The sequence below is a fragment of the Lissotriton vulgaris genome, chromosome 6, assembly GCF_964263255.1.
Source record: "Lissotriton vulgaris chromosome 6, aLisVul1.2, whole genome shotgun sequence".
Classification (NCBI taxonomy): Eukaryota; Metazoa; Chordata; class Amphibia; order Caudata; family Salamandridae; genus Lissotriton; species Lissotriton vulgaris.
In genome coordinates this window covers 1,726,069,107-1,726,084,128 of record NC_141694.1, presented here as the reverse complement: position 1 = coordinate 1,726,084,128, position 15,022 = coordinate 1,726,069,107, and the positions used below count along the sequence as shown (strand labels likewise).

At 43.4% G+C, this 15,022-nt stretch overlaps 1 protein-coding gene across 1 annotated transcript in view; it reads left to right on the top strand.

The window, feature by feature from the left end:
• AIDA (axin interactor, dorsalization associated) overlaps positions 1-15,022 on the top strand; it is a 164,912-nt gene that overhangs the window by 94,905 nt on the left and 54,985 nt on the right. The window contains exons 3-6 of the mRNA XM_086927942.1: positions 9,955-10,008; positions 12,393-12,447; positions 14,153-14,216; positions 14,303-14,409. Coding sequence (XP_086784068.1) covers positions 9,955-10,008; positions 12,393-12,447; positions 14,153-14,216; positions 14,303-14,409 — 280 coding nt within the window. The remainder of the gene's footprint in view (positions 1-9,954; positions 10,009-12,392; positions 12,448-14,152; positions 14,217-14,302; positions 14,410-15,022) is intronic.

Genomic DNA, 15,022 nt, shown 5'->3' with positions numbered 1-15,022 from the left:
CGGGGCATAGCGCCTAGCACAGTAAGAGAGGGCGATGCGAGAGGCGCGCAAATTAGAATTGTAATTAGTTGACGGATAGTTTTCAATGCAGATCCTAGGTTATGTTTCATTGACTCTAGTATGTATGCTGCACTGCAGGCAGCCATTAAGGGAGCCCCCCCCCTAGCCCAGTGAAGACAGCCAGTGTGGGATTCCCGGAGTCCTCCCCCCACCCCCGCCTCTATTTTTTATTTATAACGCTGGGCAACTTCCGTTCAAGTCGAGTCAGATCACGAAATGGATGCCTTCAGACTACACGGCGAGCTCCGCATTATCATTCTGGTCTGTATAGCGCCGAATGTTGGGCACTCGGTTCATTCCCAAGGGCTCCTTACGTTTAAAGCTTGAGGAACCCATGAGGCACACAATGACTCAACGGGTTTGCCCAGGATCACACGCATAGAGACAGGGGCGTTACTTAGCCGGAATTCGGGTATACAGGTCAGGGCGTTATTTACCAGGCTTGGCTTGACTTGGTTTCCCCGTGCTCAGACTGGACTCCGGTAGTGACCACCCAGCGAAAGTCACGGGGTCTGGGATAGAATGGATTTATACTCGCTGCAGGGAAAACACACGAATGAAAAGCTCGTGTGTTTTAAGGCGACTCTGTACCCATAGTACTGATGTGGCTCGGGTGCTCTCACTCCAAGCGGGCTCCGCCTGCTCACTGAATTAAAGCATCTTCCCCAGAAACCTGTGTTTGACACGGGTTCAAATTCCGGGGTCCGCTCAGCCTTTCCACTGTTGCTAAAAGGAGTACCGTTGAGCTGGGTCACTTTAAACACCTGTAATTTAGAGTCAAGATGCCACAAGGATTGGGGCTTTACAAATGCACATCATAGGCTAATTCCGTGATAATACTAGAATCCCCCTTTTCCGCTGCACCCCACACAGAAACATGTGATCCTGCGCAAATAATCCCTCTGCTTTTACTAATCTGGTGTTGTAAACGCCCATGCCGGTTATTCGGGCCAGAGTACTTTAAAATGATGAGTGATCAGGTTGGTGACATAAGGTGTCAATTTGCACGTTGGCACTGTATAGCGAGTATATAAATGTATGATCTTGTGACGTATGCCTGCGTTGGAATCAGAGTGCACGGACTCATTGAAACTGACCCACTTGCACGGAGGTTTGCGCTAAAACATGCGTGAGTGCTGCACGCCCCGAAGCCCTGAGCGCCGCCTGCTTTTCTCCCGGAAAAGCGTCTTTTATTTATAGCAAGTAATCTGTACTGCTCACTTGCTGAACGTTAAACTAGAAAGAGGAAGCGCAAGTACCCCCCGGGGCAAACTGGGAGGAGAACGGAGCCTTCGCGAGCGGGCTCTCGAAGGTGCAGCGCCTGCCTGGGGTTTTAATTGCTTTTCCTGGTTTTCTACATCACTTACTTACTACTACCTTTATATTTCTTCTTCCCGCGCGGATTTACTTTGTTTGCCCTTGCATGTAGCAAAGGGCCAATTTAATATTCTCTTTTAGTCTAACCCCCTACAGCCCCCGTTGTCACACTTCTGCGTGCCTCAGCATGACGTCTCTCACTTCCTCAGCATAGAGGATACGTCCTACTCTGACACGGTAGGGGGCGGGAACGGGAGCCGAGGCAGCGGTATGGGCGCGGGAACGGGAGCCGAGGCAGTGGTAGGGGGGCGGGAACGGGGCCGGGGAGACACAGAGCGAGGCAGCTGTAGGGGGGCGGGAACGGGAGCCGAGGCAGCGGTAGGGGGGCGGGAACGGGAGCCGAGGCAGTGGTAGGGGGCGGGAACGGGGCCGGGGAGACACAGAGCGAGGCAGCGGTAGGGGGGCGGGAACGGGAGCCGAGGCAGCGGTAGGGGGGCGGGAACGGGGCCGGGGAGACACAGAGCGAGGCAGCGGTAGGGGGGCGGGAACGGGAGCCGAGGCAGCGGTAAAAAGCAAAAAAAAAAGCAAGCACTCACCTGGACTTCTTCCGGGTGCCTTCAATGCCGGACCAGATTCGGGGGCGTTCCCGAGAACCGGCTTTCGGCTGACGTAGCCAAAAGCCAAAAAATCTCGGGAACGCCCCCGAATCTGGTCCGGGATTGACGGACAGAGCCGACTCCCAATGGTTAGCCTCCATTTATGGAGCTAGCCAATGGGAGGAGGGGGCTGTTACCCGACTCCACACACAGATCATAAGATTTTTCCTAGCGCATGCGTACTTCGTACGCATGCATTTGCTAGTCAAAACCTAAAAATGTAAAATAGACTTTTTCTGTTTATGGTTAAAATCGATGTTCCTGCTGGGCTATGGATTTCAGAGCCAGTTTGTGAAGTTTAAGGTATTTTACCAATTTGCAGTATAATTGGGGATCTGACGGGTCAAGCCCTTGTATTATAGCTGCTCTACATGCCCTTATTCTTCTATCGATAAATACTTTTGTTAGTAAAGTGACACGTGCTGCATGTAGATGGGCGCATATACCAATTGGGTGAATAAAATCTTCCTCTTTGCTGCCAAAAAGTCTGCCTGCTGTGGGCCAGTTTTGCTTACTACTTGGTTGCTCAGCTGTTGATGGTAGCTGGCCAGAGCAAAGTGCTATCATTTGTTTGTTTAGTGTACCGCAAATGTAAGACTTGAGTAAGGTGCTGGTTTTAAGGTCTTCTAATTTTTAATCCCCATCCAGGCGTGTGATCTGTGGCTGAAGCTGTTTTTATGTAGGAACATGGAGTGGAATTTTGCAGCTTTATTTGTGATGTGTTTAAAGGTTGCAAAATATAGATTCTTGTTCCATAGCTCAACTATGTTTGTGGTTGTTAAAGCTTTGAAAAGATATTAATTGTATATAGATTTCTTTTTTTATCGTTTTCAACTTCTGACCATAGAGCCTTGTTGAGTGGGGAATATGCCAAGTTTTGTTTTATTTTGTCCCAACATTTTATTGTGTACATTCTCGCTACTGTTTCATTAGTTAGCCCAAATTCTAAGCGCCCCTGCGTGGGTGATAGTCTGCGATGGCAAAAAAAACAGTTTATAGGTTGTGGCCTGCAACTTATTCAATAGTGCAGAGTATTTTCCTTGTAAGACGATGCTGGAGTAGGATACCATTGGTAGTGTTTTTGCTGCTATTCCGGATAGCAGTGATTTGTAAGATGGACCCTCCAGTTCTTTGGCCAGTGTGCTGAATGCGAAGGCTAGTGTGCTGGTTATTTGTGACATGTAGTTCTTCAGTTCATGGTAATTGAATCTGCTGTCTGTATAAGCTCCCAAGTACTTATAACTGGTCACTTCTTCCAGCGGTTTCCCATCCTACCAGATTTTATGTAGAGGGCTTGGGCGGTTGCTGATCAGCATGGTTTTGGTTTTTGATATATTCATTTCCAGGTTGTTAGAATAACATATTCATGCATTTAACCGCATCGCTGCTGCGGCGATTTTTGCGCTGTGCGGCTTTTTTCATAAAACCGCGTTAAATGACGAGCTCAGCTCGTCATCAGCACACGCCACCCGTGGGTGATGACGAGCTGAGCTCGTCATCAGCATCGAAAGGGTTAAGTAAGTGACCTCAGGAGACCAGCTTTAGTTAAGCTCATTAGTACTACATCGCCTGCATATGAAAGATGGTATCAGGTTAACTTTCCCAAGTGTGGCGGTTGGGAGTTGATCTGATTAAGCCGTGGTGTTAGGCCAGACATTAACAGATTGAAAAGGTATAGAGCCAGCACACAACCCTGTTTCAGGCCTGTGTTTGTAATCCACTTTCTTGAAATCCTGGAGCCGTCACTCAACTATACTCTTATCCAGGTGTGGGAGAAAAATAACATATTACTTGCAGTTTTCTTTCGGGGATATTCCAATCTCTTAATTTTCTCCACAGTATGTGACGATATACGCTGTCAAAGGCCGCCTTTAAGTATAAAAAAGTTATAATTTTTGCTTTTTTCACTTGGACTTTTCTGCTTTTAGTGAGAGTGCTAAAATGTATGCGATCGTTCCGGTCCCTTTTCTGAAGCCTGTCCAATTGGCTGGGATCAAGTTACAATTCTATGAGGTCTGCTAGAATCGGGTAAGCTTAGTACCTTGCTTCAACGTCTAATAACGCTAGGAGTCTGTAGTTTGCTAGGTTCATGAAGTTGACTTTGTTGTAAACTCTATGCAGGCGTTTATTGTATTTGATTTCTCCTTACAACTGGCCGTTATTAGTTTCTTTACTGTGCTTTGTAGGTGCTGGAGAGTATTTTGTTCACTTAAGTTGCTTTAGATTGATCGAGTTTATGCTTCCAGCCACTTCTAAGTAACTCAGTGCTTAAACTGAAGTATATGTTGATAGGAGTGATCACGCAAAATGGTGAATTCAATTGAAAACTCTGATAGAAATGGCTCTAATGGTAGTGAGACATCTGTAAAGTCTAGTATGGATTATGCCTTAGCTCCGTGGTAGGTGAATTTTGGAGGGGTGTCTTCCTTCGATCTGCTATTTATCTCTCTCATTCCTAGGTATTAGCAACTGGCCTGTGCGGTCTGGGCAAGTTGTCATTAGTTGATACTGCGGATTAACGTAATAGTTTTTCATCCTTATCTGTGGTATAGATTAGGTTGGAGTTATAATCTCCTGTCCGCATTGTGTCCTAAGGTGGATAGGCGAGTCTTAAGTTTGAGATTGTTGTAGTAAATAAGGAATTGAGGGCTTTTTTTTTTCTTGCTTTTGAGTGAGCCTATGTATTGATTGGCAACACAGGATTTGATTTGTATGTACTCCAATGAGTAAATTTGATTAGTTGCAATCCGAGGTCAGGGGATGGTAACTCTTCAGAATTGTTATTTAACGCTGTAGACACAAACTGCCAGTCCTCCTTTTGGATGCCCATATTTCTCGTTTTTGTCTGCGACCACACTGTAGTGGATGAAACCCTCAAGGGGTAAGTTGTCCAGTGCCCAGGTCTATTGGAGGGCTATCGGGTCCTACAAATCCCAGTCTTGAGGTGGCGTGCCTTCTTCCAGTCATTTTTTTGCTCCTGCTATGTTCCATGAGAGCAGATGTAAGTCATCCCTTTTGATTTGCTTGCAGAACTCCCCTTAAAACAAGGTGTAGTAATGGGTATATGTGAAAAGAGAGCTGACAATGGGAATCTGGGATAGTTGTGAAAACAAGACACCAGACTTTTGGAAATCATTGAATGCAGTGTCACTTGGAATGCTGCTGCAAATAGTTCTTTCCAAGTTCAACAAAGATTGGGGTGATATTGTTTGTGTTTGCAGTGAAACAGCTACATAAATGCAAACGTTATTTGTTGACCAGTCAAAATCGATATCTGAGCTGGAAAGAGATCCTTGCCATTTGCTAGATGATATGCTGAAAGCATATTTACAATCTTCAGAGTTAATGAAGGATGCTATTGACTTTGTTAATTCTGGTGCACTGTTTCGTTATGCGCGGGAAATAAAACGCTAATATTTCTCATTTTATGCTCTGTGTGGCATCAAAGGAAAGAGTCATCCCAACGGTCTCATTTATCCAGTGGTTCTCAGTCTTAGAGGCCAGGCCGTGAATGCTAGGTTATCCATGTGGCGACGGTTTAGAGAATTGTTGCTTAGTGATGATGCCAAAGGCAAGAAATGTGAGGATCTTTGGTCACATATTGATAGTGGTGTGAAAAAACATACACTCTACTGCATTCTTAGATTTTCACAAGAAAACATGACTGCTGTAATGGATATAATCAAAAACTAGAGTCTGAAAACACCCTTGCCTACCAAGAATTTAGCATAATTGGTGTAGATGTGAAACATCTCCCTGAGAATAGGCTGGGTGACACTTTTAGTGACTTTGTCACTGCAACATGTTCCATGTTAGAATGCTTGCCGCTTGGTTAGCAAAGAAATGTCGAGGAGCAATTCAGGTGTGTTTATTTTACAATGCTTTAGAAATGGCTTTCAATGATGCATAGATATATCCCTTCAAAACCATGACATTTGAAGTCAATGAAGCCTCACTGTGGTACTCTGCACAAGTTCTAGGTCTCTTCCATAAAGGGGAATTTTCTCTGGACTTTGAAAAGTACTGCTTCATTTTTGACCACTCCAATAACTGAGGGCATGTGCACTCAGTTCAGCACATATGTTGCAGAACCTGTCCCAGAGAATTTCATTCTTCAGGTGCTTCACTATTGGCATGCAAAGCGGTAACAGTGGCCAGAGTTAGCAATTTGTGTGTACTGGCTGTTTTGGCGTGGCTCGTCTCAAGTTGCAATGTTGAGAAGGCCGTTTCACAGATAAAGGTTTACATGGGAAGGAAATAGCGAGCGAGCATGACCAATTTGGACCTTGTATACACTATACGTACATTCAGTGCAGAAAGCAAGCAGAAATAAAAACAAAACATTCCATAAACACCAGAAAAAACTGTTTTTTAATGGCTCAATGTGTAACTGCTGATAACCACTGTTTTTGAAGGTATTGAAGTCACTGTAAAAGGCAGAAAAGACCCCACCAGAATGTTCCCAAAAACTGAAACTGAAAACAGCAAAGCCTATATAATATATATCAAAATTCTGTTCTATAAAAGAGTCTGACTACTGGTTTGCCAGTATATTTGTATGCTAAATCTATAGATGCTGAGCGTAAAGTGTACAAAGATATAATGGTGGGTCATAGCAAGTTGCACAATTTGTTCATCTCTAATTTCTGTTTTTTGTGAAGCTAGTAAGAGGGTGGAGAGTATGTAAATCTAAGTCCCATTTATTTTCCTTTATCATAGGTCTGAACATTTTCACATTGATTTTAAAATCTAAGTTGTAAGAGTTAATACTCCATGTGCTCCAATCAAAGTTAGTTTATAATTGATATCACTGACAAAGCTAGTGCATCAAAGTAGAAGCTTTTAGTTCAGATTGTAGGAAGTTTTTTTTTTACCTTGAAGGTTTGAAATGACATGTGAGTGTTGGGTGCATTTGCCCCCTCCCCTACCCCCCCTTCCCTGATACATGAACTCCTTCTGTTGGTTTTCTTCTTCTGAAAATGATGGCAAATGATCCAAACTTTAAAATTACACTTTAATCACAGTTACGTCAAGGCCTTTTACACTTAATAAAACTATTGTATAATATACTCATTGGAGCTTTCACCCAACCCTCTTTATGCATTTGTCTATTATTGTAATTTCCATATTCTTCCGCCCACTACAGCATGCAGCAAAGGCAGTGGGTCAGCCCACTTTAGCCATTTGATAACTTCACTGCCAATCATGCCATTCTGCTCTTTCACATGAAGCACTTGCATACAAGAAGTAGTGCTCTAGACTTAAGGCAGGCACCCCTATCCCGCTGGCATGGTCCGACCATATGGCCGTCCCTTTGGAGTTTAAATACCATCATACCGCCCTTTCCCGCTCGGAAACTAGGAAATGGGAACTCAGAAGAAATTTTACGGTAATTAATAATGAAACACTCTTCCCATTTATGTATAGACTTCGGTCCACTAAAACGAGGGATACCAATTCTGCCGCTCTTGAATTGTCAAACACGATCTCTGGGGCTTTGGACATTCTGGCCCCAGCAAAGTTGCACTACTCTGCTAGGAAGAGCCCCTCGGCCCCCTGGTTTTCAGATAATCTCAGGCTGATGAGGCAGGATGTCAAACAGGAGAGTCTCTGGCGGAACCGTCTTGATCCCAAGGAGAAGGATCAACACAAACTTCTCCTAAAAGAATACAAATGGGCTATTATTGAGTGAAAGAGGGCCCTTTTGCTAACTTGACTGCCTCCCTTAACTCACCTAGAGATCTTTTTAAGATCATAGACTCCCTTTCCGCCCCTCAGGCAGCTAACCCCATAGTGGAAACTCAGGAGTTGTGTGATAACATTTCCTCATTTTTCCATTCTAAAATTGTAGGTATCTATGACCCTCTTGAATCTCTCAACTTGGAACTTGGTTCACTCCCCGCCTCTGCCCCCCTTACCATGGAGTGCCAGGTGGAAGGGCCTTCTGCCAGTCTCCTGAATTTCCCTCTTCTCACCCCGGTACGAATTAACCAGCTTCTGGACCATATCAAATCTGGCTCCGCCCTGGACCCATGTCCGCTTAAGGTCCTGAAGGCTTGTAGGGAAGTAGTTATTCCTCCGCTTCTGGAGGTGATGAGTTCTGCAATCACGGAGGGAATCTTCCCTCTCTCATGGAAGATGGCGGTTGTCAAACCCCTCCTGAAGAAGACTACTTTGGATCCAGGGGTTTTGAAAAATTTCAGGCCGATCTCTTTTACCTGCCCCTGCAAAAATCATTGAGCTACATCTCAATAACCACCCTAGCTCTTTCTTGGATGATTCCACTCTCTTAGATGTGTCACAACATGGCTTCAGAAGATCACACAGTACTGTATCTGCCCTTACTGTGGTCATTAATTACATCCGCTCGAAAGTCGACAAGGGCCATACTACTCTTTTGGTCCTGTTGGACCTTACAGCAACCTCTTAGGGAGATAGGAGTCGGAGGTCCGGCTCTGAGCCTCCTGGCCTCTTTTCTCAACCAAAAAGAACAAAGGGTAAAGCTGGGTGGTTTCCTCTCCTCCCCTAAACCTGTACAGTGCGGGGTCCCTCAGGGCTCCTCGTTGAGCCCTACCCTTTTTAATATCTATGTGGCCCCACTGGCCAGGGTGGTGAGATCTTTTGGCCTGGAGGTGTTGTTGTGTGCCGACGACACCCAAATTATGGTCTCTCTAACTCAATCTGTGAGTGACTCTGCCCGGAACTTCAGGAATTGTATGGAGGCGGTTTCACAATGGATGATTCAGAACTTCTTGAAGTTGAATGGGGAGAAGACGGAGGTTCTGATCTTTGGGGGCAACCAGGACATCTGGTCAAGTGACTGGCGGCCTGCCTCCCTTGGGGACTGTCCTACTCCCTCTCAATTTGCCAAAAATCTGGGGGTTCTGATAGATACCGTACTTTCTTTTGACCGTCGGGTCAGCAGGACTGTTTCCACCTGCTGCGGTATCATCCGGATCCTCAGAAGGATCAGTTACTATCTCTCCCCTGATGCCCAGACGCAGGCCGCTGTGGCACTTGTCTCTCCAAGACTGGACTACTGCAATGCACTATATGTGGGTATTAATAAGAGCCATATGCACCGCTTGCAGATAGTACAGAATGGGGCGGCTAAGATGGTTCTCAATCTTCCCCGGCTTTCTTCAGCCTCATGGGCTAGAAGAAACCTGCATTGGCTGCCCATCCAGTCTAGAATCTCCTTTAAGATCCTTTGCCTTGCTCATGGGTCTGTGTACGGTACTGGCCCAGAGGGTATCGGGTCCCTCATCCATCCCTATACCCCCAGCAGAGTCCTTCGCTCATCCAATAAAAACCTTCTCATGTTTCCCAGATTTACAAAAGCGACATGGGGAGGTAGAGCTTTTTCAACCTTAGCCCATAGGCTGTGGAACTCTCTTCCCTCCGAACTTGCTGGGAAACCCTCTACTGTGCTCTTCCGTAAAGCATTAAAAACGTGGTTCTTTGCAGAGGCTTATCCATAATAGTGTACTGGTGAGAATTGCAGTCCATAAGACCTCCCTGACGCCTTGATGCCCTTGGGCTAAGTTGCACGGTATAAATCTTCTTTCATTCATTCATTCAGTGCCACTGGCTACTGCTACAATGTACGCTTTGTGAAACCCATTTTGTTTTTCTTTTAGCCATTGTTTTTTAAGCTAGACAAGTGTCGAATACCTTCTCCAAAAATTAGGTTCTGCATAAACCAAGATGGTGCCAGACCTATTGACTTTGCCTAGTGTTGTTGGTACAATTTCTTGTAAGTCTCACTTCTTTGTTGCAGTCCTCAGGGAGTCATGCAAACAAGTTTAAAAGGAGAAGGTTGACTGAACATAACATATTTAAGCATGGCCACGATTGCATGACTGAACTTCTATTTTATTTTTGTATATCTAATGTTTTTGTTTTGCAAATCTTCTTGCAGAAAACTATTGGGAAAATTGCAACATGCTTGGAATTGCGAAGTGCTGCATTACAGGTACCCATTTGCACCTTCTATTTAACATTACAAGCTTTGTTTACTATTTTTCCAGAATATTGTTCGAAATATTTGCAGAAGATGAAGCTTTTTTGGTATTTTGAATATTTTTATACTACTAGTTTAAATCGCTTTCAGATGATTTCTCAAGCTGTTTCAGGTGAGGCTCTGTCGCTGTACTGTATACCGGACATTGCAATAAACTTAAATATCTATTAGAAAAGATCAGACCTGTATAGACAAGCCAATATTTTTTGCTGGTTAGGGAGAAGGCTTTTTACCAAGCAGCACTAAAGCACAATCCATGGGCAAATAGCTGTTTAGGCTTTTCTCCAATACACAACCATATTCTTGCAAGAAGTTCTTGTGTGCACTAGGAGTGGAAAGCGTACTTTCGCATACATCAAAATGTCAGCTGCTGCAGTGCATGTTCTGTAATGTACAAAGAACAGTAACTGTGCAAACATCCTTCTTGCACCACAAACACCTGCCATATTTTTTCACTCATTAACGTTATGCTTGTCTAGATCAAGTGCAGATCTCTGCTGCCTTTTTGTCTACGTTCACGCTATAGAAATAACGCAAACCACCCCTATGTACTGAGTGTACAGTAATAGTTTCCCTGACACAGAACAGAAGCAGCACCAGATTTATTCAAATTGGGTATTAATGTGGTGTGTGAAAGCGTGTGGAGCGGGAGAGTGAGTGCATCTGTGTGGAGGTTTGTACCGGTGTGTGAATGTGGTGGAGAATGTTCTGTGTGCAGATGTAATGGAGAATGTGCCCGTGTGCTAGGGGGAGTATGCCTGTGTGGAGTGTATTCCTAGGTGGTGAGGGGAATGTGCCTGAGTGCTATTCTGTTGTTGTGGTGGGAGTGTGCCTGTGATTATGGTGTGCGGTGGGAGTGTGTGTAGGTGTCATCCGGGGAGTGTTCCTGCATGCGGGTGTGGTAGGGAATTATGCTGATGTGGAGTGTGTGGGGGCGGGGGGAGGGGTTCTGTGTGAATTTGTTGGGGGACGTTTGCCTGCCTGTATGTGGTGGGAGGAGTGAGCTTGTGTGCAGATGTGGTTGGGAGTGAAATCTGCACTTTAGTTGTTAGTTTGTTGTCATCAGTTTGTATAATTGTGGAAAGGAAGAAGTGTGGTATATTGCTCTGTGTATGTTTATGTGTATGTAAGGTATCTACGGACCTTCATGACTTGTGTAAGAGAGGTCACAGTGCTCCAAAGGGTGTGTTCCATCAGTGCCATTAGAGCATCAGGAGTCGGTCAAAGGCTTTTCATCGTCTAGATCAAGTCAAACTACGGTTGAAATAATTACTGCTTCCTGCCGGAACATGATTTGTCCTGTGAATAGTTACTTGTTTTTGCTTGCCACTGTGAGTCCGCAAACTCCTCATTAATGTTTGATTGCGACCTATTGATCTATATGTAGTGGGCATAGGAGTGTGATCCTCTTTGAGTGATTAATATTATGACTTAGTCAATTGATGTGATTTCCATGCAGATGAATAGGTTTTTCTAGGGAATGAACAGCACCGTGACAAACCTGGGTTCTGAGGATATGTGGTGTCTTTTTTTATTAGTTAGATCATCCTTGTATCCATGTTCCTATTGATTGGAGGATAGACTGTTGTGTACAGTGTTAAGATTGCCTCTCCTAACTCATTTTTTAGCTTTGAACTTCTTTTATGTACGGTTTACCCACATTAAGTTCAGGCTGTTTTAGGCATTCAAGATGTTCCAGGACAAAGGAAACTTGTACAACGGTTTCTCTGTGTAAGTGTGTGTTTTGCCTGGGGAGCCTGTGACAGACAGCAGAGGCTCACACTTCTGCTGTTATGTTCTGTGTGTGAAGTAATCAGCACTGTTGCTTCTCCATTGTACCTATTCTGTGTCTCTGCTGCCTATGCTTTTCCTACTGTGTACAAGGGAAGCTTGGAGTGCCGCTGCCTATGCTTTTACACACTTTAGAGCTGCTCCATGTGTGAGGGGATCTTAGCCCTTCTGCCTCCCACACTCCGGTTAGTGAGTGCATTTTTGTACGTGTGTCAGGACATGCTTGTTCTGAATATCTTTTGCGATGCATGCACTGCTGCTGCCTTTATTGGAGCTGTTCTGTGTGGTTAGTGAGGACTTCATCACTGTATGGTCATTAACAATTGGCTTTGTCAATACTCCTTTTTTTTTTTTTTTTTGGCCTTGACGTTCAAATGAGACCATGGAGATGCATTGCAGTTAGCATGTTTAGACGTGGAATAATTTCTTTTGAAGAAGTTGGTTCACCGACTTAGCATTGGCACTGAGAAGCATTAAGACTAGGTTTTGTCCCCACCACCAAGAATAATAGTCCTAATCAAGTATGTTTTGTTTTTACACTGCAGTCTTCACAGTCCCAAGACGATTTCAAGCTGGAGGATCTGAAGAAACTAGAACCAAGTAAGAAACCTGTTTAATTGACTATTTTTCTAGTTTCTCATGGCCCCAAAAAAAAAACAATCAATGGGGTAGGTAACCGGCCAGAAGTTGTGTAATTTGTAGAAGCAGTTATTCCATCACTTATCTTGGTCTTCCCTCTGGGGTATCCATATCTATTCCCGTTTCCTTGGGCAGCCTGGTCCTCAAAGTGTTTAATGGTAAGTACGACAGCTGTCCATTCCTCAACTCCACCACTCCCAGTTGCAAATTCCAGGGTGATTCAGTTTAGAATACAAATCCTTCTCTCCAACTAAGTTGGAGACGTGGCAGAAAACGGCTCTTCCAGTATATCCTCATAGGAATGGATTATTTAAGATTGGATTCATTGAACACGTGTGAATAAGCCCAGGAGCTGTAGAGTCCCAAACCTCCAGAGGCAAAGTTAAGCCATTGGTAAGAGTCTATATTGAGTCAACAAGGAGAGCAAGGAGCTACTGTTAAGCCACCAGGTACTACTAAATGGGGCCTACCCCAGAGTGGCAGAAGGCAGCTTTAGGAGCTTTTGTTATATATTCAGTTGTGCTAGTCTGCACCAGAGGAGGACCTGTCTCTCTGGAGTTCCGTTAACCTCAAGGTGGTTGACACCACAGCACCTATAACTTGCACTATTTCGCCTTGGTGAATTGATCCAAAGCCCTATGCAGATTTTATGAATTCACACTTGCAAGTCCTACTTGCACATTTCCATAGTTTGGTGATCTGAGCCCATGTCTTTATTTTTTGAGATTATTGTTGCTGAACTTCGGCCTCCATTTCAGATCTGCTTGCTATAAATGGCTAAACATCAGGGAATAGTAAATCAATTATAGTACTTGATGGTCCTAAGATAGCACAGTGAGGTAAGCGCTTACAGCAGAACTATGTCTGTGTATGATGTGCATGTCAATATTTAGAATCGCAGCCTTTTACACTTTTTAAGGTTATTAGAGTAGATGCCCTTTAAGGGAGAATTAACACTTTTTTTATTTACAGCATTATGTGACATCAAAACTGTGGTTACAAGTGTTTCCCTCTCCTTGAGAAACCCCTTTTTCTAGGGCATTTCATCTGGGCAGACGTCTTTGCTTATTTGGGACTTCCTTTTAACAAATCTATAAATATGGGAACACCAACACTGGAAACAAGAAGTGTTGTTCCCCTAGAAAATAATTTCTCCAGTTTTAATGTTTTTCGTAGATTAAAGTAATTGTAGATCATTTTCCTAATTAAAGTCTTGTTGTGGTTGTGATTGCAGTCCCATTGACATAACTTGAATACTCCCATAAAATAAAGAATAGAAAGTGGAGAAGTTTAATTTTTTTCTCTTAAAGTTTGAGATTCTTGAAAATGCCTACTCTCAAGTCCCAAGTGAGTACCATTATGTAATGTACACCAGATTAATTGGTATAAGGGTAACTACTATAGACATTTTAATCAGTGTTGTACACTAAACCTGCAAATTTGTGACATCTGATTATCATGCAATTATGGAAAATGTGCATCATTAAACAAATCTGAAATCTAGATTATGGTGTTAAGGGTCCTGAATTGCAGTTGTAGTTTTTTTACTTGTGCAATCTTTGCAAATCTGACCTCTTTGATAACATACAAAACAAAAAGTTTGAATAACTGATGTTTTGGTATGAAACGTAGTTTTTACACTGTTTTGTCTTGCTCTTTTTTTCAGTAATAAAGAATATCCTTACCTATAACAAAGAATTCCCTTTTGACGTTCAACCTGTTCCTCTCAGGTAAATAAAATAATCTAGTTTAGTTGTTTGCCCGATAGTTACAGATGCAGTTTTGGAACTTCAAAAGTGACTTTTTCTTACTCTAGGAAAATTTTAGCACCTGGTGAGGAGGAGAATTTGGAATTTGAAGAGGAGGAAGAAGATGGGGCAGTTGGAGCAGGATCTCCAGACTCTTTCCCAGCACGAGTGCCAGGTGATAACTAATTATTATACATTCAGCCTACATATAAATATGGATACATATGTGCATTACAGATAAGCCGTGACTTCGCTTTGGTTTAGGTTGATTCCATGGACAAATGCTGTTTTCATTTTGTTTGCTTCAATATTGCATGGCTGGCTTTTAAATTTCAGCAGAATCATCAGCAGGAATGTTAATTGTAGAATTTGTCTTACCATCCACCTCAGTGTTTGGGAAGCACATGCCAGTACTGGGTCATTGCATTCACTTTCAGACTTTACAAAAGGTAGGGGAAGTTTCAAAACCAGGTCTTCCCATATTTGGAATTTTGCTTTTTTTTGTTTTTTTTGCCTACATCCTTAAGCCATTAGCATAGGATAAAATAGGCCTAAAGTAAAAACAAACAGCTGTCTGGTTCACTACATAACTGCCAAGCATGGACTAATCCACAAAATAAGATGGGGTTTGAATATTTACAGTCTGATGTATTATACATTATGGACACCTTTTTCTAAAACCTTCACAACAGTTTTCAGTTTAAAAGGATTCCAAAACAATGATTCTCCATGGGCAAACCTAGATTAGATTGCGTTCATGCACGGTTATAAAGATTAACCCTTTTTAT